Genomic DNA, 22653 nt, shown 5'->3' on the forward strand with positions numbered 1-22653 from the left:
TATGTATTTCTCATTTTATCAAGTATCAGAGGGGTAGCCATGTTAGTCTGTACCCACAAAAACCACGAGGAGTCCAGTGGCACCTTAAAGACTATCACATCTGAAGAAGTGGGATTTTTACCCACGAAAGCTTATGCCCAAATAAATCTGTCAGTCTTTAAGGTGCCACCTCGTTGTCTCGTTTTATCAACATTTTTGGTGACATTTTTAATGAACATTTTCATGTAGCCCTTTGCTGGAGCTGCAGTGGCTGGGTTATTCAGGCTCTCCGTGATCATCCAATAGGTTGTTGGGTTGAGCCTATTTGCTCTCCTGCTAGAACAGGGGTGAGCAACCTTTCAGAAGTGCTATGCTGAGTCTCCATTTATTCACTCTAATTTAAGGTTTCGCGTGCCAGTAATACATTTTAACGTTTTTAGAAGGTCTCTTTCTATAAGGCTACAGTATATAACTTAACTATTATTGTATGTAAAGTAAATAAGGTTTCAAAATGTTTAAGAAGCTTCATTTACAATTCAATTAAAATGTAGAGCCCTCTGGACTGCTGGCCAGGACCCAGGCAGTCTGAGTGCCTCTGCAAATCAGCTCACATGCCACTGTCAGCACTCATGCCATAGGTTGCCTACCCCTGTGATAGAACATCATCTCCAGCATGGTCAGATGTGGTACAGGCCATATCGCTCCCTGGTGTATCGCTGGCCATGACCACTGATGTGCCTTGGCTCTGCCGGGATTTTGGCTATAGTATCATTTTCAAAATAAGATGGTTTCAAATGAGAAATTTTTTAGTCCATTTAGTCACGTATTGGGAGATATATATTTTTTTAATTATTGCACAATTTAAAAAAAATCTTTTTTCAGAAATTTCTGATTTACACAAGCGAATTCAATGATGAACAAAACACAAATATTTTTGATAGAATTCTCAATTACAAATTAAAAAAAAATAATAATTTTTGCCTCCTCCCAAAAATGATGTAAAGAAAAATGAAACATTTTCCACTAGGCCATGCTGGTTAGGAGAAATGGACATATTCAGTCTGAAGAGAACTTGATGATTGACGGGAAATACAGTGGGCTAGATCCTGCTCTTGTTTTACCCCTACGTAAATCCACTGACGTGAGTCTACATTTACTTCCAGAGTAACTACGATCAGAAACTGGATAACTGCTCTGCAAATGACAGCAGAAGCGTGTTTTACTGGGGAGATCTGGAATCACTATCAGGAATCATGGAAGATATTCAAGGTAAGACAAAGTCTGAGCCATTACGAAATGGCTTAAAGGATAATTAAATCTGTTCAATACGAATCTAGGTGAGTATTGCTCTAGAGGCCCTTTCTTCTTCTCACCCAACTGGTTTCTGATCTCACTTCCCATCCTCACACACACAAACAGTCCCACTGGTTTCAGGAATGCAAGGACAATGGGACTACAGCTGGAACGTGGTTGAACAGCATGAGTCTTAGATAGTCCGCTACCTCTCTCCAACGCCCCCATTTGTCCTGAGACTGCTCCAGGTATGTTGAGGTGGGCATCGTTGAAGCTGTCTCTGTCCATTTCCTGTTTCAAACAGGAAACATGAATAGAAGCTTTAACAGCCCCATCCTGTGGGGAAGAAAGTGTCCACAAAGCAAGAGGAGTGAAAATGGCTGCCACACCGAGCGACTTTAGTTGGGGTGTAGTGCTGCTGGAGTATCATGCGCTGCTCACCATGTCTGTAATCTTGGCCTTCCCCATCCTCAGTCCTCCCATGCCTACCCCAGACCCTGCCTTTCGGCTCCAGGCATGAGCAAAGCAACAAAGTGAAACCATAAGCCCCCTGTTGTACACAGAGTGAGTCTGTGGGTCTCACTGGAACACGGCGTGTGGAGTTGTGGGGAAGTACTACCATGCCAGACACATACCAGCCCTCGTCAGGCCCTGCTCGCACCCATATCTCACATGTTCAATGCAAAAAAAATCACTTTCCCTCTTCAGTGCATAAGATAATTATCCCCCACTTTCTCTCTGCTTCCCAGCCCATAGTGTGGGGGGGTCTCCTCTGCAATTTCAACGGGAGTCAGAGCCTCTCTCCTCCCAGCTGCTGAGGGCTTTAGTCTTAATTCTGAGTTTGTGAGGCAGGGCAGAATAGCTCCGGCCCCTGGAAGGGTCCTCCGCAGGGCACAGCTGGCTGCTGAGGGGGAGAAGGGATATTTTAGGCACTTGCTGCTCATCATCTTCATCTAATGGGCTTTTGGCGCCTTGGTTCCCTGCCTCAGCCATGCTGGGAGAAGTGGCCAAGAAATGGGCATTGTCCATCGAAGGGAACCGGCAAGTGTATTTCTCCAGAAAGTGGTAATTGAGGTAAGGGGGGCAGAGCGTGGATTTGAAGGCTGATTCGAGTCTATTTGGCTGGTGAGGGTTCAGATCATACTGGGTGCTCAGTAGGGTCTGCTTTGGGTCAGAGCTCTGGAGATTTCTGGGTGGGGTGAGGCCTTTGTAGGCAAACTCAGTGGGCTCCACCATGCGGGGCACAACGCCGTTTGTCCTTAAGCAGCCCTCCCGGGTCAAGGGCTCCACCTCGAGGAGAGGGACGGCTGCTTTGCGCCCTCTGAGGTAAATCCCCAGAAAGTCCTGGATGGAGCCGGACTGGTGAGCGTAGACGTCCGGGCTGATGAGACCGAAGTGCAGCTTCAAGGCCAGAAGCTCGGCCCTGAGGAGGGCGTTCTCTTCATTGAGAGCCGCCAACTGGCTCTCCATGGCAAAGTCATTGAGTCGTCTCTTTTCCCGGGAGCGTTTGGCCGCCTCGTTGTTCTTGCGTCTCTTCTCCCAGTACATAGTGTCCTTCTTCTCGTCTGGCATGAACTCCCGCTTGCGTCGCGAGGGCCCGCTCGCCTTGCCGTGTAGCAGCTTATTCTTTCCGTGATGAAGCCCCAGCTCGCTGAGGGTGCTTAGCGGTGCCATAAAGCTTTCCATGGCATCAGACACCACCACTGTATGCTGCTGCTGGGAACCTTGCAAGGTGGAATTCAAGTATCCATTACAAAACTGTTAGCACCGACATATTATTTGTGTTCGTTTATGCATGCAATTATTCATTTTTTTTTTTTGGTAGTGCAGTAGGGCCTAGGAACAGCTCACAATTACATCTATTCTCCTAGCCACTTTTGGAGCCAGATTTTCAAATGGGTGCCTGCACAACATGGGGTGCACAATCCCCACTTTTGCCTGCCAAATGGGTGAATGTCTGCATGCTTGAGCAAGGAGCGGGAATGCAGGTCAAATCTACACTAAAATGTCAGGTCGAGCCGACTACATCACTCGGGTGTGAAAAATCCACACTGCTCAGGGACATCGTTAAGCTGACCTAACCCCCAGTGTAGACACCAGTAGGTCAACAGAAGAATTCTTCTGTCAACCTAGCAACTGCCTTTTGGGGAGCTGGATTAACTACAGCGACAGGAGAACCCGTTCCGTTGCTGCAGCGAGTGTCTACGCTGAAACACTGCAGCCGTGCAGCTGCAACAGGCAACAAGTAGCTGCACACATTTTGCTGGTGCGACTTTAATAATGAAAAGACAGGTCTGCTAGTGCTTATCCTCCTCCGATTTCAAAGCGCTTGATGAAGGAGATAAGTAGCATCACGCACCTTTTACATATAGGGGTCAAAAGGAAGAGAAGAGATTTGTCAAAAGTCACGCAGCAGGTAAATGGGAGAGACAGGCCTAGAACCTCAGTCACATGATTTGCAGTTTGGTGTCATAGAATCATAGAAAATTAGGGTTGGAAGAGACCTCAGGAGGTCACCTAGTCTAACCCCCTGCTCAAAGCAGGATCAACACCAACTAATCCTGTCCCCTGGGGAAACTCTCCTACTTTAGGAGCCAGTTTTGAAAATTTGGTTCTGAGAGCTTCAGGCATCTACAACTGTATGAACTCATTCATTATTTTACTTATTAATCAATTCTCATTTGTTAAATTATAAAAGGATTCTTAATGTGCGTTATCACACTCAACATCATGGCTTAAATTGACATGACGGCATCTGCATGGTCTGTGTTTTATAACAGTGTTCTATAGCTCCATCTGTAAGTCAAAACTAATCATAATAATCCTTTAAGTAGCATGCTTTATTGGACTCTTATTAATCAGAGCTGAATCTTGGAAATTTTTCCAGTCACATGCATGTGACTGGGAAAATGTATTTTATAACATTTGGAAACTTCTTCCCCACCCCTTTGTGAAGTTGTAAAGTGCTTATGTGAGTCGGGGAACACAGCTCCATAAGGATTCCTGGTGGAGCTGGGGGGGAGATGTTTTTTTCATTGAAATTTTCAGGGGAAAATTTTGATTTTTCATTGGAAAAATATGTTTTCAGGTGAAAACGGTCCAAAACTTTTGACCAACAGCCTGCAAAAGTCAGTGTTTGGCGGAAAATTGTCAGGTTTTAGGCTTTGTGTTTTCAAATGGGAGATTGAAATTTTGGGAGGAAAGCAGACACTTCTTGCAGAAAATGTTTGTTCGAAACCGTGGTTTTGCTTCCGAAAGGAAAAGTTTCAACAGGAAATTTTCAATTAGCCCTAGCTCCCTACATGTGGCCATGGAGGGGGTGGCCAGAGTATGGGCAACATGTAACTATTATTTATTATTATTCTTTTTAAAGAATCCTAAAATGTCCTAAGTGCTTCTCAAAACACATCAAAAATCCCTGCTCCCAGAAACAATACCTCACTCAGGGTGTTCTCTGGAAGTGGTGAGGAGGGGGTTGGCTGCAGTTGTTGTTCCTGCTCATGGACTACAGGAGTGCAGTGGCGGAGTCCTGCATGGGTTTCGGTGGTAGAACCTGTCATAAACTCTCTGGCAGTACATATAGCATCACAGTGGATAATGTTGGCAACTGAAAAAGCAAAGCAAAAGAGACTTTGGCTGAGGACATTTGTGGTTTTTGACAGCATCACAAGGCAGAAACACTCTGTTTCAGAGCTTAATCACTTACCAGGAATGGTGAGGGGTTGTATATGACATGACTCCTTTTGTTAAATGAGTCAAAGATCACCACTTGGCTTTTTCACTGTGCAGCCCCATCCCCTGCCTGGGTGAGTGGAGCTTGCTTTCTCCCCATCATTCTCAATCCAGCTGCCTGGCATAAAAGGGCCCTGTGAAAAGAATTTGGATGGTCATAACAAAATCCAGTTGTCCAGTGGAGCCCAGGAGTTCAGAGTGAGTCTGATCCCCAGCAGGGCCAAGGCCAAAAAGAATAACAAACAACCCCTCCTGATCCCTGAAACGTGAACCAACCCTGAAACGTGTATATTCCAGCAGTGTTGCTTAACCCTTTCAATCCTGAATTGGTTTGCTCTGAGGTGGGAGCTTGCCTGAGGTCCCACCGTGGCACTATTGGAAGTACAGCAGGTGGCATGGGGAGAAGCAAGACCGAGTTGGAGACGGGAGCTGAATGTGGATCTGCGGGGTGTGAGAATTGGACTAGAGAGAGGGGATCCTGGAGCAGTAGCCTAAGGGTGGGGGCTAAATCTGGTATAGTCAGAAGAGGCAGTCATGGGAAGTTCTTATCTGAGGCAAGATCTGGCCCTTTATAGTTAAGGGATGAAGTCTCTGCTGGGCCAGAAATATGAGAGTTTGCATCTTGTACCCACAGAATATAAACCTCAAATCTACCCAGGTGTCATTTGTCTCTGGTGACATCTTCTCAGCAGCACTGACCCCCATCGCCCACAGGGCCCTACATAACATGCAGTCAGCATCCACAAAGGCAAGTGGAAACAGCTTAATATCAGTAAGAACAATAGATTAGTTTCGGTCACGCATTTTATGCAACCAGCATTTCCCAGGGTCCACTGGCATCAAATAAGTTGCTCTCCAGCTAGAAGTGCAGAGTGGTTCCAGACTAGATTCTGCCCTCAGAGTAGGAACTACCATACCAGCTCAGAGCACAGCTCCTTCTAGTCCAGGGTCCAATCTCCAGGAGAGGGCAGGGCCAGAAGCTTCTGAGAAAGGTGACACTTCCATCTCTCATCCTCTCATTTGCACTCATGTTGTTTAAACTCCATCCTCCTGAAACTGATCTTGTCTTGAATGAGACATTTTCTTTGTGCTGCTCATGTCCAGAGTCAGTGTCCCTAATAGCTTCCTCTTCCTAGTGTTGTTATATACAGAACCTATACAAAAGTTACACCCTTACAACCTCTATAATGGATCTAGCTAATGGTGTTTCCATGCATGGAGGAGGAAATTCCTAAACTCTGAGAAGCTCTAACTCCAAATCCAAATTTTACAGTTGATCCCTAGAATCTATAATCCAAAAATATGGGTGTGAATATCCACGACCTTGTCTGGGGCGGGGACTGATTTGCATTTACACTCAGACCCCTTCATACCACTCTACAAGTGGGTGTAAATTATATTTGAACTCATTTCTATGCAGCCACTAGATACTGCATGAGAGATTCTCATTTACAACTAAGATCCCTTTGAATGTCTTCAGCAACGTAAACGGGTCTCCGTTCAGGAGTCCAGTATTTTGGTTAAGACCCATCTTCCCTTTTTCCCCTTAACTCTTTCCTCAAGCGGCAGTAGTGCATCTGCATTTCTTTTTAGTGTGAGAAGTGTTTGGTGGTTTGTTTTCTGAAACAAAAATCTACTTTTGATTATGAATAAGCTTATATCAGAGTAGTTTGAAGTAAGTGTGTGTGTGTGTGTGTGTGTGCGCGCACTTAGCTGTAACTGCCACACACAGACACAGATATGCACCCACATATACACATCATCCCTCTCAGAAGTTAAAAGTGATACAAAATACTTGATTTTAAATACACCTCCAAATAAATCATTGGACAAAGGGAAAAGCCATCCCTGGGCCATATTATGATTTCAGGAGTGGATAATAGGCCGCGTTCCAATCTCACGGACACGAGTGTCAGTCCAGAGAAACCCCGCTCAAATCATTGGAGTTACTCCAGTTTTACGCTTGTGAAACTGAGAGCAGAACTTGGCCCACTTGCGAAGCAGAGGATTTTAAATCAGCACAGAATTTGGCCCACTGGTATCACTGGCACTCCTCCTGACTTATGCTGGCATAACTGAGATCAGAATTCACCCAACTGTTACTCCAGAATTACAGTGGTGTCAAGTGAGATTAGAATCTGGCCCAGTGGAGTTACTCTGGATTTCCACTGGTTCAATGAGATCATTATCTGCCCACAGTAAGCACGGTACTTGTTCACAACAGAAAATCTCTGAAGAAGTTCAATTAACTGTTGAACACAGACCCCGTGTTATAAGCAGGTTATTAGTCAATACAGTTTCATTCTACCCTGCAATGTATTAACTTTCTTAGTAACAGAAAACGCAATCTGTGGTTTGGTAGTATTTCAGATCACGCGCTAAAACCTTCGACCTATTTAAGATAAAAGGTTACCAAGTTCTAATTACTCATATTCCTGAACATGTTACGTTTGTACTAATGCAGTGATTACCAGATGCTATTGAGGAACAGGCTTTTTTCAAATTAATTGTTCGTGAGAGCACAGAGCTGGGAGCAAAGCAGAATAGGGCCAGTGGTTTACATTCGGGGGGCTTCAGGAGAACTTTTCCTTTGGTTTCTATTTCCACAAGATTCCCTGTCGCTGAACATCACTTTGAGGTTCCAGTGAATCCAAAAGTCAAAGCAAAATTAACTCAGAAACCACGGTAACCCAGCAAAGCCATGGATTTACTACAGTTCTGTTTAAGAGCACAAAACAATTGCTGGTGCACGCCACAGCACAGTTGCAAATCTGTCAATAGGGCCCGATTTGCCAAAGTGCTCAAGCACTCACAATCAGGGCCAGATTTTCAAAAGAATCCGGCTCCCATTTGGCTTCCAAGCTTTTGGGGTAATCTGGCCCTGAGTGCCACAATGAGAACCGCAGGGAGCTGAGTTCTTTTGAAAATATAGCCCCAGCTGTAAGTGCTGAGCCCTTGAAAAACTGGCCCTTTGGGCAGATTCTGACTTGGAAGCATATTTTGAACTTTCTGGGGTATTAAAAATGCTGGATTATAGATATATCTCCTCCCCTCCTCTCCCTTTATCCTAACCCTCTTTGTTTTCTTTCTGTATTATGATGAATCTGGTATTTTGGTATATTTGTTGCATTGGGAAAACATAATTTTTAAAAATGATGGATGCAAATTCAATCATTTAGTGTCTGGGATTTGAGAAATACAGCTTGTTCACAAGGGATATGATAGACTAAATGATAGAAAGTTAGCCTGGAGAGGGGTATTCACAAACCTTTAAAATAGAGGTGAATTACATACACATCTCTCTGTGCATAATGTGGAAATGTATAGCTCTTCAGCTGTAAATGTATTAGATCACCTAGTCAGCAAGGGATGATTTTATAGTGTTTTCTCCAGACCTTTTCCTCTGCCCAATTTTAAATAGCTCCAGCATTGGGGGGTTCCCATCCTGTGCCCTGGGACACTATACAACAGTTAATACTGGTTGGAAAATAGGGAGGTTTTCCCCTGTTAATTTTTTTTTGGAGGGGGGAAATGTTTTGGTTGTTGAAATTTTCCACAAAAAATTGTTGACTTTTTGGCAAAATATTGAAAACTAAAATATTTCATCCAAAACCTGAAATATTTTGGCCAAAATCTTTTCAAGGTTTGAGTGCTCATTTTTTTTCAACAAAATGTCAAAATTTTCTACACAAAGCAGACATTTTTGAAAAAAAAATTCCACTTTTCTGTCAAAAAAAAAACAGTTTCAAAGGAAAATTTTGACCAGCTCTAAACACTCTGCCTTGGTTTTCATACCTTTCAAATCCTTGCAGCTGTCAAGACCCCCAGTAATTGTCAGTGATTCAGTCCATAGGTACCATATTTAGGACCCATTTCTGATCCAAGTTACACAGGTATAAATCAAACGTGAAGTCAATGGAGATACTTCAGATTTACCCTGATATAAGCAAGATCAGAACCCATGTCTAATCTGTGTCACATTTTCGTTTGTGAAGAACTGACTTTTAATATTTGAAAAATAAGATTTACAATATACTGAATATGATATTGGTATAACAATTGACTAAAATAAGTTTTCTTTTTGAATAATATAAGTTATACGGGCAGATCCTTTGCTCCCAAGTTCATCAAAGTAAATCTAGAGTAACTCCACTGACTGTAGAATTTGGATTAATAATAATCTAATAATTAATTATAAGAATACTTTGAATAACAGATATGAGAAATATATAACAAATATACAGTTATTATCATTTCATTGTTGATGTTGAGGCATTTCTGGATCCATATGATTGCTTTTGTTTCCTATACTTTGTTTCTTTTGTCCGATAGACTGAAATCTTTAACATTGAAGTGAAAATAATGTATAAATTATGGCCAAATATTTTATAATTTGGTGCCTAAATCTAGTCACCAGCATCCAACTTTAGGCCTCTAAATTAAAGAAGTCTAATTTCCGAAGGTGCTGAGCATCCTCACATCCATTTAATGTCAGTGAGCGTAGTGGGTTCCCAGCATTTCTGAAACACTTTTACTTACATGCCTACATATGGATTTAAAAACCTAACTTTTGACTGCCAAATTTGAAAAATTTCCCCTGTATTTTGTACATATCCACACCCAGCTGTTCTCTATATGTGTACAGTGGACATCAAAATAATATTAGAAGTAACAACTATCTTTAGAGCGGTGATGCACAAATGTTTCCCGCCATGCCATCCTTCCCATTACCTGAAATCTGTAACTTTTTTTTTTGCAAGTTAATAGAAGGCATGAATACTTTATTTTCATTCCTAAATTTATAATTTATAAAGGTTATTAGGAGGTAGCAAACACGAAGTATTACAAACTGCAAACACAGAATTTCAGATGAAAAATAAATTAACCACTCACATTAACTATTCCTTCTTGAGTTCCTTCCTCTTCTTTCTATACCCTGCAGTGGGACTGGGATCCCGCGGGTCTCACAGGACCTGCTACCATAATAGCAGGAGCAGGATAAAAATCCAACAAACAATGCGGGAGTGGGTATTGCGTGGGGGAACAGAAGTCTTCCCACACTGCAAACAAATGAACGCCCCAGTCAGCAGCCACCGCTTTTCAGCCACCCAGCTCTGAAGGCAGCACTGCCACCAGAAGCAGCACAGACGTAAGGGTGGCAAAGGGGTACTGGTAAGTCTGCTGTGAAAAGTGACATTTGTATATTTGTTTTATAAAAGGGCCAAAGGTTCTTCGCACCCCCCCACAAAAGTCTCTTGTGCCTCCACCCACCCCAGTTTGTGCACCACTGCTTTAGAGAATAAATGTCACTGAAAGACGCAAACTAACGAATCATAATTAATCTGCAAAGTAATTTACAGAAGTATCTGGAAAAAGAACAGGAGTCCTTCACCTTAGAGACTAACAAATTTATTTGAGCATCATCAGATGCATAGAGTGGAACATATATATATATATATCCTTACTATATCTCCTTACTATATGTTCCACTCTAGGCATCCAATGAAGTGGGCTCTAGCCCACGAAAGCTTATGCTCAAATAAATTTGTTAGTCTGTAAGGTGCCACAAGGGCTCCTGTTCTTTTTGCGGATACACACTAACACGGCTGCTACTCTGAAACCTGAAAGAAGTATCTGGGTCAGTCTAGTCATTTCATCCTCCCAGATTTTCCCCACCCAGGGGCCATTCCTTGGGTGTGCAAAATTCCCCCCTGAAGTCAATAGAAGGTTTGATAGTGCAGGGAACGCTGGAAGAGCCCAAAAAGGTGAAAAATGCCCACAGCAAACCTCACCTGGTCTGCTGACCTAAATGGAGGATCGATCCAGTTTCTCCTAGGCCTGTTATCAAAGTCACATTTTATCAGCTTAATATGCTGGAGAACCAATCTTGTAAACTTGTATTGATGTGACTAGTCTTAGCTCATGCAAGTAATACTACTGACTTGAATTGGGAATGAAGTCTCACATGAGTAAGGATGACTCATGTGAGCAAGGGTCCACAGATTCAGACCCCAGATCCTCCAATGCAAAGGGTCACGTTCTCTAAAATTTGGGAAACACACACACACACACACACACACAGACACACACACACAGAGTTTTGGCAGGTCCTCAGCTTTGCAGAGCGGAAGAACAGAGGGGTGATGATAATCAGAGCCAGCGCTAGGCGTAAGCAGACGAAGCAATTGCTTGGGGCCCCAAGCAACTCAAGGGGACCCCCTATTCGCTTTTTATTATAAGAACTTGCCTGTTTTAGTATTGGCGGAGGGGGAGGATGAGGCAAAAATACTCCTGCTTAGGGCCCCAGGTGGGCTAAAGCTGGCACTGAGGATGATGACTGTAATTACTGGGGCAAACTCTCCTTTCATTTACACCCACTGGGCCTGATTCTCTGTTGCTCTGGCAGTGTAAAGGGGCCTGAACGGGCGTGAATGCAACTTAAACCACTTGGAAGTTCCTTTACGCTGTCGTAGCGATGTAGAGGGACTGTAGTATGAATGAGACGGTTTCAGTGAGGCAGCTCAGTTTTAACTTTGGTGGGAAGCCAGTCAAAACACAGCAAGCTTAATATTTGTGGACAGTAACACTGTGTTGCTCTTAAGACCCACCACAGTCTTGACTCAGAGGAGGAGTCCAGGACAATTTAAACTCGTGAATAAGGACTATGTGTGCGTGTGCCGGGGACTGCAGGATCTAGTCCTTAATTGAATCATGACTGTGTCCTGTGGCCTACAGAGAAGCAATAAATGAAAGATTAAAACAGGTCCATAGGTTGCATCGCAGAGGGCAGGGCGGTGAACACATTCATTTTTACACATGTATTAAGGTGTGCAATTTAGCAGTTCTACACTAAAAATAATTGGTGCACTATAGGCTCTGTTCACACTGGTGTAAATCAGGAGTGAGGCCATTGAGGTCAGCAGGATTACACTAGGGTGATATTGGTGTGAGAGGAAAATCAGGCCCCTCAGCTAACATTGTTGTCCGATGTCAAGCAAACTCATGCCCATTTTTGGCCTGCCAGTACACGATACGTGCAGAACAACAGAATGCGACCTGCCCTGTTCTTCATACCCAGGCAGATGGAAAATTCCATCTGCTTCATACTGAATCTGGTAGAAACTGTTGTCCCAGCAGTTTCTTAAAAAGTGAAGATCAATGCACAAAGATAAGCAAATCATTTTCTGAGGGCTGCTCCAGCTCTTAAAATGACTCCTCAGTATGATGAATATATGAGATGCCATCTATACGCAAAACAATTCTTCTTTATACAGAGCGATACATGGTTTTATCTTGCAGCCGGGCTCTGATTCAGCAAAGCTCATAAGCGTGTGCTGAAGCCCATCTCTATTAACACTCTCATATGTTGTGATAACTCAAGAACTAGTGGCCCTCCAACAATGCGATTTCAGGATGTTGTCACCTAGGCACCTGTACATAGTTCAGCAAAATGAAATTTGAATTTAGCATTAATTTTTTTTTCTGTATCAAAAGAATATGTGGGGTGTAAATGTACCCCAAACATGCTCCACTGTTATCCCATATTTTTAGTAGTTCTATGTACACATTTCCTTCTAGTGAGAGTATTTTGTACTGTAATAGTGGTAACTATGTCTCCCTCACTAAGCGAGCTATTGTTTTTTACATAAATTTAATTTGTGTACACTACTTAATGCATTGCAGTGAAAATGGTTGCTGCATACAATCACCCTAAGATGGAAGGTACTCCAGCAATGTGTGAAAAGTGCATATAGACTCACACTGAATGAGATTCCTGCTAGTTCTTTCAATTTGCTGGTTAAATAATTTATTTTTTGCCTAAAACATTATGTTAGCTTCTGAATGTATTTCAGAAACAAAAGTCCCCCAATTAATGTAAGTTTTTCATGACAGTGGATTTTAAATACAAACTTTTTCTCCTAAAATATTAAAGGATTGGTTTCTCGATGCATTTGGGGTACAAACTTCCCCCATGACACAGCTAATGTAACCTCTTTCTCGACGCTGGATGAAGATTAAATCAATGCAATATAAGCACATGCTTAAAGTTAAGTGTGGGCTCAAACACCCTGCAGAATTGGAGTCTTAATCCTTATCCAAGCAAGATTGTCATTGACTTCAGGGAGCTGGTAAAGACCACTGGTCTTGGTAATTAGAAGTCAAGAAAAAACAACAAAGAAAACCGATTTGATAAATTGTGATTCGCAGACTTTCTGATCTGTCCTAAGAATGAGTCTCAGTGGCTCATGGGACCCCTTTATTAAAATCCCACCTTCAAATTGAAAATGGAGGATGGTGATTTCCTTGCTAATGATGGGGTCACCCACTCTTTGGATCGTGCTACGCTATCACTGCCAAGGTGCTCTTACTACTTTAAAATAGAAAATAAAGTGGCATCTTGTTTAAAAGAGCCATTTTTCTGCTTTAGAAATGCACCAAACTCCACCAAATACCAGCTATCAGAAATGAAAACATTCCCCGGCAGCTGATAATCCTAAACCCCTCTATATTCTTTTCACACACTTGTTCCAAATCACCCAGCTAGAGTTGCCAATTCTGATCAGACATCTTCCTGGAGATTTCATCACATGACATAATCTTTAATTAAAGATGAATCTTTAATTCCTGGAGACTCCAGGACAATCTTTAGCCCAGCCTGAATGTCATGCTCTGCCTTCCAGACATGCAGCGCCCGGCTACCTTGCTCCTTGCACAGTCATTCACACCAGTGCAGATAAGGTGTGAAATGTTTCTCAGAAAGGTGAACCAGGCTCTCTGTCTGTTTTTCAGCAACAAAATAGATACATTTCCAGCAAATACAGCTCTATGGGACTTTGCGGGCCCAGTGGTGGCAGCTTTTTCCTGGGCTCTAATTATGAAAAAGGATTTTTGCTTAGATGGGAAACCAGATGAAGAGATCTCCCAGCCTCATGGCTTCTATCTGCAGCACCAACACCCCCAGAACTTATCACAAGGACCAAGGGGATCCCTTTCTTGAGCACCTAGATCACCCATAGATCAGTTGTATCATTATCCTCATTTAGCAGATTGGGAATCTCTGGCACATATGGGTGGAAATGACTTGCCTGATATTAGACAGCCACTGAGTGGCCAAGCTAGGAATAGAATCCAGATCTCCAGATTTACCTACCACTGCTTTGTTTATTGCTTTCTGTCCCTGAAACTCCCCTTCATCTTTTCTTTCACTGAGGTCTTGCCAGAGCCATGTACAGGTCTCTAAAGGCTTTTGCTTCTCTTTTAAAAGGTGCAAACCCATCAGTAGAAGCTTGTCTAAGAGACTTTCTGATCCTCCCTCATACCTTTGTGTGCACAAAGAGCACATCAGGGAAAGCACAATCGCATCTCTCATTAATCGTTAATATCAAGATTTTCTCTCAGAGGTTTCCCTTTCGCTACTTTATCACAGGAAATAAATGAAACGTCTGAAGATTCTGTAAGACAGAGTCACGCGTCGGCTACTTTCCACCGAGTCCCTATAACACACGTAGTGGATGACAAAGAGATCTAGATGCAGGGTGAAATTACCTGCATTTTGGTTCTCTGGCCCAAAAGCAGCTGCCGTTCCTTAGCACTACGATTGCACAGAGCACTAGGATGATGCAGCACATTTATACTGCATGCCTTTGTGTGTTCGAAATGAAAATGAATATGCAACTCACACAGAGCAGTCTTAGAAATATTCTCTCATGTCTAAACTTGCTTTTTACTGTTTCTTTTTAAAACCATTGGAAGAGAGGGTGATATACTGCGTTAGGGTCAGATGCTGATTTTGGTTGCACTGGTGTAAAATCCCAAGTAACTCCATTGGAGTTGCTAGAGGTGTTCCAAACTTCTACCAGTGTAACTGAGATCAGAATCTAGCCCTTAATGGCTTATATAGAAATCAGCGACAGAAAATGCCATCTCCTCATCTACTCCATCTTTTGGAGTCTCCACAGTTTTGCACAGCACATTTTACATGACTCAAGCAATGGGGCTTTCTGTTGATATTTAAACTGTTTGACCATGCAAGAAAAGAGAGAGAAAAAAGAGAGAGAGACTCCCTACCATCACTCTTCCACTTCAATACATGAAACCAAATTCTGCCCTTATTTACATGAACACGGTCCTACTGCATAGATGTGTAGTTTTGGCCTTAGGCAGGGCTGGAAATAGACACACTGCAATCTGCTTACTCACCAGATTCTTGCTTCTTGCAGGCAGCTACTTGTTCTGAAAAATCTCCATGGGTAAGGGCTTGCAGGTCCCCCTCCATAGACAGACCAACCAAGGCAGAACGCTCTGCTCTACCTTAGAACACTGGAACATATGGAATGCTCCACTCAGCCCTGAACTGCAGCCACCTCCATGGTGAAACGTGGCAGGAGTTTAACAGTAGACATCACTACAATACTATATGAAACCTAGGCCAGGAAGTGGAGCAGAACACTGCAGCGGCCAATGGAAACTGCCAGGGGAATCTGGAGGAGACAGAAAGGGCAAACCACCCAAACTGGATTTTGCTGAGGAGGCTTGTACTCCAGCAAAAAGTGCCACCACAAGAGGTATCATGAGCACAAAAAGCCATGTCCCTGGATTTACAACTCACCAGAAAGATGTATTAGAGTCTTGGATAAAACTTCCTGCCAACTCTCATGATTTTTTCACAAGTCTCATAATATTTGGTGTTTTCCTTAAAGCCTCAGCTGCTAGAGTCATGATTAGTTGGGAATCTCAGCCTTTCATTTTAGAAAAAGTAAGTTTTTAGCCCTTGCAGCTGCAGAGAAAATCTTGAAAATGGGACTCCTAAAGGCTCAAAAAACAGAAGCCAAAAGGCAAAGGAAAAGAACCCCATTATGTTTTTCCTTAAATCTCAAGATTTTCAAGCCTATCTCATGATTTTGATTCAACATTGTTGAACGTTTGGGGTTGGCAATACTGTATCCTACTTGGAAAATGTCCCTATGAATTAAGGCGAGATTTTTTTCAAAAGTAACTAACGATTTTGGATATCCCAATTATGAGATACCCAACCTGAGACATCTTAACGGGGTCTGCATTTCAAAAAGTGCTTTCTGAAAATCCCCTTTAAGACATCTCAGGTTCGGCACACCAAAATGGAGATGTCCAAAATTACTCGTCACTTCTGAAAATCTTGGCCTGCAGATTATGAGAAAAACAGTGGCTTTGGGTAAAAAATTAAATGCTGACATTTATGGCTTAATATCATATGTTCTTTATACTATTAATTTATTGTTTATTCATTATTAATTATTATGATTATGATTATTCCTCATATATGGAGATGCCATATGATGCACCTTTGGGTAATCTTACTCATCAGCCCTCTGCTCACCACTAATGTTCCAAACTCCTGAGCAGTTTCTGGCAGCCGCCATTTTATTTTAAAGCAGCCAGAAATGTATTCTTATGCTTCTCTCAGTCTGTGGAATTTCTCCAAAAAGTTTAGCTTGGCCTCAGGCCAAGGATGGGCAAGATCCCATGTGGACTGATAACCACTTTTCTATACCTATAAAGGTCACATCTTCAAAGTCCAGTACCTTGAAGGGTAAGAAACTGAAACTCTACATCACAAGAAAGAGGGATTCCTGATTTCCCAATGGGACGCAAGAGAACGTACAATAAAGCTGTGACATTTTTAAGTACAGAAAAGCTATATTGGGCCATATGGGGGAGGTTTTTATCACTCCCTTAGAACTTTGAACACTTGGCCTCCGAGTTACTATAGGCAGCTGATTATCCTGTTGGAGGGATTAAAAACAGTCCCAATAAAAATGTCAAAATCTCTCCTAAAACAATTAACCAGTGTGGACCGTACCGAGTGGTGTGTGCAACGGTTTGGAGTGGGACTGTAAAAAGATTCTATCAGTTCTTGTGTGGGATGACTGCCAGCATTCACTCGCAGCTGCACCCACTCACGAGTAATAATGCAATTGTCCCAAATTCCTGTTGACAAAACCTTCATCCCACACCATCATGTGTTTTCTTGATATAGCAATAGAAAACCTCTGTTTCTGCATGCTTAAAGCTATATACACAACAATGAGCATGTATATTATTTGACCCTGTAGTAAAGGCTGAAAACACTGGGGCTGGGAATCTGTCCTCAGACACCTTCAGTGCCCTCAGATCACTTCAGTAGGAGCTACAAACTTGTATCTGAGGTCAGAGTTTGGCTATGTATGTATTGGCTAGAAAGAGATGGAGGAAAAGCACCAAGATAACATCTTGATGGGAGATTTATAAATACACAAATATGTGTCTCTCTGTCTGTATTTATATGCTGGGCCCATCATCCATGGTATCTGGGCACTTTTTACCAGCTCCTCAAAGGTATTTAGATATTTAATGATTTCATTTTAGGAGCCGGTATTTTCTCTCCCTGTCTTCCTCTCTCTAGTTATCTACAATTCTACATATCCAAATTCTGCCCTCAGATACACGTTTGCAACTCACCTGAAAGCACTGAAAATAGCCAAGAGCAGATTTTCATCCCGTATCATTGCAGTCGTTAGTATAATGTTAAATAATATGAGTGCTCGTGAACGTACATGTTGATTTAAGTATACAGAAATGGAAGTTGTACTCCAAAAACTGGTGTCCTCTTACTAAACCAATCTACTCTGTAAACTCTTTAGTGATAAAAAGTAGCATTTTCAAAACACATAATGGCTTAGGAGCCTAGCTCCCATCTTCAAGAGTGACCTCAGCTTTTAGGAGACTAAAGGTGTGCCTACACTGCGTTTTAAAACCCGCGGCAGTGTGTCACAGCCCATGTCTTACACATTTGGGCTTGCGCTACAGTACTAAAAGCAGCTGTGTGGATGTTTCGTTTTGGTCCAGAGCTCCAGGCCAAGTCTCAAAATCAGTACTACTGTCTTTAGCACCATGGTATGAGCCCTACAAGCTCAAGTCTGTAGACCCGGGCTCTGAGACTCACTGGCGTGGGTTTTCAAACGCGCTGTAGACATACCGTAAGACTCATTGAAAGTTAATGGGACGTAGGTTCCTAACTGTCATTTGAAAATGGCACTTAGCCTCCAAAGTCACTTCAGCCTAGAGTGTTCAAAATATTTTGGTGCCTAACTCCCGTGGGAGTTTGTGCCTAAACATCTTTGAGGATCTGGGCCTTCGGCACTGTTGTAAATCCCACTAGACAACTATCTTTAACTTGAGGTGCCTAAATCCCTTTGTAAATCAGGCCCAAAGAGCATTGCTGGACTCTCACCATCTCAGGGTGATTTAGTAGGTTCAACTTTTAGAGAAAAAATCCTTTCTTTTCACTTGACGGCTGAGTAAATTTGGCCCAGTGTTATTGGCTGTCAGTATACATGAGAGAACATGGTTCTACGGTTGTTTTTTTAACAGAGGAGCTTTTCAGAGAGAAATCACACTTGAAATCTTAAGAAGAATGTTTTGAGAATATGTTTGATATTTATTGACCGTCATTCATTGTGGGCTGACTATAAAAGGGTCCTGTGCATGGAGCTGTATTTGCATGCTGCTTACCTAAATTATGAAAGACATATTGAGGTTTACCAGATATGCAGCATCCAGACCAATTGGTATCTCTGTCACGTATGCCCCAAAAGCATTTCATTACCACACGTTTTAAAATCCCATTGTCTAATTGCTGATGCAATGAGGGAAATTTTGCAAATTCAATAGAATTTTGGAAGGTAACTTCATTTTCTTTTGCATTTCAACTCATTCCTTTTTCAGTATTAGTAGTTCCCTTCTCTATGTGGCACATACACTGACAGTAAAATTATAATATTCTTTTTTAAAATTAGACAAGCAAGATCCACTAGTGGGCATAGCTATGGGAGAGAAATGAAGAGTTAAATTCTGCCTTTGTCTGTGTGACGTAAGAGCTCTGTTCTTGAAAGCCTGTCTCTCTCACCAACAGAAGCTGGTCCAATAGAAGATATTATCTCACCTACCTTGTCTCTAAAATATCCTAGAACCATCGTGGCTACAACAACACTATCTATGACATGGGATGTGTAAGTTCCCCCACTGATAGTGTCTAATGCAGAGTGAATAAATTATTTGGCAGATCACTGCAATATTCACTGAATAAGGTAATCTGTTAATAATATTCTACCATAGATAGAGTACATAGATAGATTGAAAGATTGCTCTAAGACAGTGAAACCTCTCCTAAGCAACCATTCATGGAACCCACAGAAACTAAACCCCCATTCCTGCTGAATTTTAACTAAAGTTTGCACAACATTTTTTGCTAGAAACCTTGAGGAAACTTGAGACTATTGGAGCAGAACCTTAGTGCATGTTTTAGAGTGCAATGAAAACTATCCCCAGTAGGCAATGCCCTTTGTATTCTGTGATTCTGAAGTCATGACATTGGCAGAAGAATTCATCCCTGGTTGCATATTTGTGCCCCCTCTCTTGGTTGTGGAGGTAACTTTGAAAATGGGAACTGAGTGTAATCAATGTAGCGCTGCCTGCCTGAGTCTGCTGAGTGCCTGAAACAATACATCTGAGAGAGGTGACCTGCCCTGTGCATCTTAGTCAGGGCTTTCCTAGTTGTTACAGAACTCAGCATTTGTTCTGGATTTTGCCAATTAGCGGCAGCAATAAAGAGTCCTAGGCAAAAACCAAGGAGGCAATATATATGCTAGGCCAGGGGACACATAGGATCAGCCTCTCCTCGCATCATGAACTCATGGCAGCTGTCACAGTCAGAATTCAAAAGCAAAACTGGAGTGATGGATGCTTCACCACAAACCTCAAACATTACTACTCGTAAATTTAGCACCTTCCTCAAAAAAGATCAAATAGCAGTTACCTGACACCTGGCTTCTCTGCAAACCCCAGTGTGGGTGGTGTTCAAAACTGTTCTCTCCTTCTTGCAAAACTTGCTTCAAGGCAGTAAAATAATGACCAAAAAATTATTTGAAACAAGATGCAAAGGGTTTGTAAAAGAATGAGGCAGCCAGAGGGGTAATTTAGTTGGAGATTGGTCCTGCTCTGAGCAGGGGGTTGGACTAGATGACCTCCTGAGGTCCCTTCCAACCCTGAGATTCTATGATTCTATGATAATGCTGCTGGGAGAAACATTGCCCAGGCTGAGCAATGGGGGAAGGTAAAGCTTGTTTTTAAAATCATGGCCAACAAGCAGTACAAGCGTGGGTCAATTGAGCTTTTCATGTCTCTGTCTGTCTAGGTGTTTCTGATGCACCAGTCCGCCCCGTGGGGGATGTAGTATTAGTGTCCTTGCCTGATGGAGGAGCCCCAGAGAGGTCAGCTCCAATTCAGGGATTGAAAGCAATGGCCAACCTTTCAGAAGAGCTCTTTGCACGGTAGCTGCTACTAGGTAGCAGCTTTGCGTTAGACACACAAGAAAACAAAGGATCTTAGGAAAGGTGGCTAAATAGGAATTTCAAGCCAAAACACAACCAGATCATGCTCCCAGCTACCCCAGCGCAGCCCTACTGACCTCGGGAAATTCCCTGCCGAATTTGGCCCTATGTACGTTTCCCAGATCCATGAAGTGCAGCAAAAGTCATTACCGTCCAGCGGCCTCTGCAATACTTTCTGTTCTCTGTAATATTCACATCAAAATAACTACTGGCACCGCTGGGATTCACTGGCCGTGGCTGGCTTTCTCGGTAGACAGGCTGACAACTAAGTCAGCCAAGACATGCACAGTCCTCTCTCACTCCGGAAGTCCCTTCTGTTCAGGGGGGACTGCCATTAGCGGGAGATGGCCGGCGTTCAGCTGTGCTGCACTCCGCCTCGTTACCAGTCTGTGTTACAGCAATGAGTGCTCACCCAGAGACAGCAGGAGATGCCCTAGAAATAGGGTGACCAGACGTCCCGATTTTATAGGGACAGTCCCGATTTTGGGGTCTTTTTCTTATATAGGCTCCTATTACCCCTCAACCCCTCTCCCGATTTTTCACACTCGCTGTCTGGTCACCCTACCTAGAAACCATAATGCTGCAGCATCCAGGTGCTAAACACCTCCCTAGTCTCATGGCATGTCAGGGTGAGCCCTGCTGTTCTGAAAAGAAGCACCTGCCACAGAACCAAGGTGGGGAATGGAGGACAACAGGCAGTAACAACCAGGCAAAGAGCAGTGGCCATGAGCTGCAGCGGTTTTGGGTCCACGGATCCAGTTGAGCTCCCTCGCCCATGGTGAGGACTGGCCGAGAAAACAGGGCAGCAAAACACCAGCTGCTGCAAGACAGAGGGCTTGGGTGTGGGGAGGGAGCCAAGCGTGCCGGGGAAGGAGCTCTGCTGGAGAATGGGTCCGAGCACGGGGAGCTCACTTGGGAGGAAGAAAGGTGGTGGGGAGAGGCAGAGAAAGAGAGAGGGAAGAAAGGAGAGGGGAAGAAAGAAGTGAGAGAGAGGGAGAGAGGGAAAGAGAGACAAGACAGCAGAGAAAGTAAAGGGGTATTCCCTCTGAGAGTCCCCCATGGACCAGCCAAGCAGGAGAGCTGTCAGATGGCTCGGGCTGAGCGCAGAGAAGTTATAAGGTATTTCCCCCACCATTGCTGCTGCCTGCTTAGCCCCCAAACAAGCAAACCCACCATCCCCACCAGTGCAGATCATGAGCTCAGCTCTGCCCGTTCATGCCACAGGGGCCCAGACTTACCTGTAAGACATGATAAATCATCCAGGAACCAGCAGGCATCAATCCCCTCCACTCCAGAGACCCAGTGAGGGTGAAGAGGAGGCCGGTGAACTCCAGTGCAGAGCAGCCTCCCACAGCACTTGTTACATTGCTGCTCCGAGCAACATGTTAGTGGGTCAGCAAGGCACTAATTGATAGGTTGTTGTTTTTTTGTTTTTTTTTGCATAACCAGGTCTTAGGAAAGCAGGAGTCATGTAGTGATTACGTAAGAGCGAGTGACACGCAGTGGCAGGGCAGGCCGTGTTGCTAGAGGGTCAGGTGGGTTTCTCTGGCGACACAGATGCTTTCTAGATTTCTCAGAGCTTCCTGGTAGTCGCATTCACACTGAACGCAACCCTCAGCCAGAGAAACCAGCTCCCCTCAGGGCTTCAACTTCACTGTTACAAAAAACCCTCCCTGCGTTGAGTCATATCGCTACGGTGCATTATAAATACGGGGGAGGGGGACAGTAGTGATGGGGATAGGTAGACAAAGATAAAGTCAGACCATGACATGAAAATGATGAAGATTGCGCTGCCTGCTAAGCCACACTCAGCGTCTTCAAATCGCTTCAGAAACATTAACTAAGCCTCACACAGTCCTTGGGAGCAGGGACATCATTTTCTGCAAGGCACAGGGAGCAGTTGCCCCCTCCCCCTGGATGTTTCGTAGGTCTGTACGCTCCCCTTCTCTCCCCCATCTCCCACAACTTGGCAGGATATAATATAATCACGTCTAAAGTTCAACAGGCTGACGCAACCTTACCCTAGGGTGACCAGACAGCAAGTGTGAAAAATTGGGATGACGTGGGGGTAATAGGTGCCTATATAAGACAAAACCCAAAATATCAGGACCGTTCCTATAAAATCAGGACATCTGGTCATCCTACCTTACCCTCTCCCCCAGTTTTCTCTGCAATGACACGCCTGCTTGGGTGGGGGGCCTGTTTGTATCCCACTCCCTATTTTACACCTGTGTTTAACCCT

General features: G+C 43.4%; 1 protein-coding gene across 2 annotated transcripts; it reads right to left on the minus strand.

Moving 5' to 3' along the window:
* Nucleotides 1–797: 797 nt before the first annotated feature.
* NFILZ (NFIL3 like basic leucine zipper) lies at nucleotides 798–21816 on the minus strand. Of its 2 annotated transcripts, none has more exons than XM_050934440.1 (4): nucleotides 21650–21816; nucleotides 4979–5138; nucleotides 4710–4879; nucleotides 798–2996 (listed from the first exon to the last, which is right to left on the minus strand). In XM_050934440.1, exon 4 carries the CDS (start codon nucleotides 2956–2958, stop codon nucleotides 2053–2055), a length of 906 nt encoding a protein of 301 aa, XP_050790397.1. In that variant the 5' UTR covers nucleotides 2959–2996; nucleotides 4710–4879; nucleotides 4979–5138; nucleotides 21650–21816; the 3' UTR covers nucleotides 798–2052. The 2 variants fall into 2 exon arrangements, with proteins under 2 accessions (XP_050790397.1, XP_050790400.1); XM_050934443.1 differs by lacking the exon at nucleotides 21650–21816 and adding an exon at nucleotides 15205–15345.
* Between the last annotated feature and the right edge of the window lie 837 nt (nucleotides 21817–22653).

Source organism: Gopherus flavomarginatus, chromosome 24 (assembly GCF_025201925.1).
Source record: "Gopherus flavomarginatus isolate rGopFla2 chromosome 24, rGopFla2.mat.asm, whole genome shotgun sequence".
NCBI classification, from domain to species: domain Eukaryota; kingdom Metazoa; phylum Chordata; order Testudines; family Testudinidae; genus Gopherus; species Gopherus flavomarginatus.

Bases quoted from the DNA above. Each gene is read 5' to 3' on its own strand.
- NFILZ (XM_050934440.1), bottom strand. From the start codon at position 2,958: ATGGAAAGCTTTATGGCACCGCTAAGCACCCTCAGCGAGCTGGGGCTT.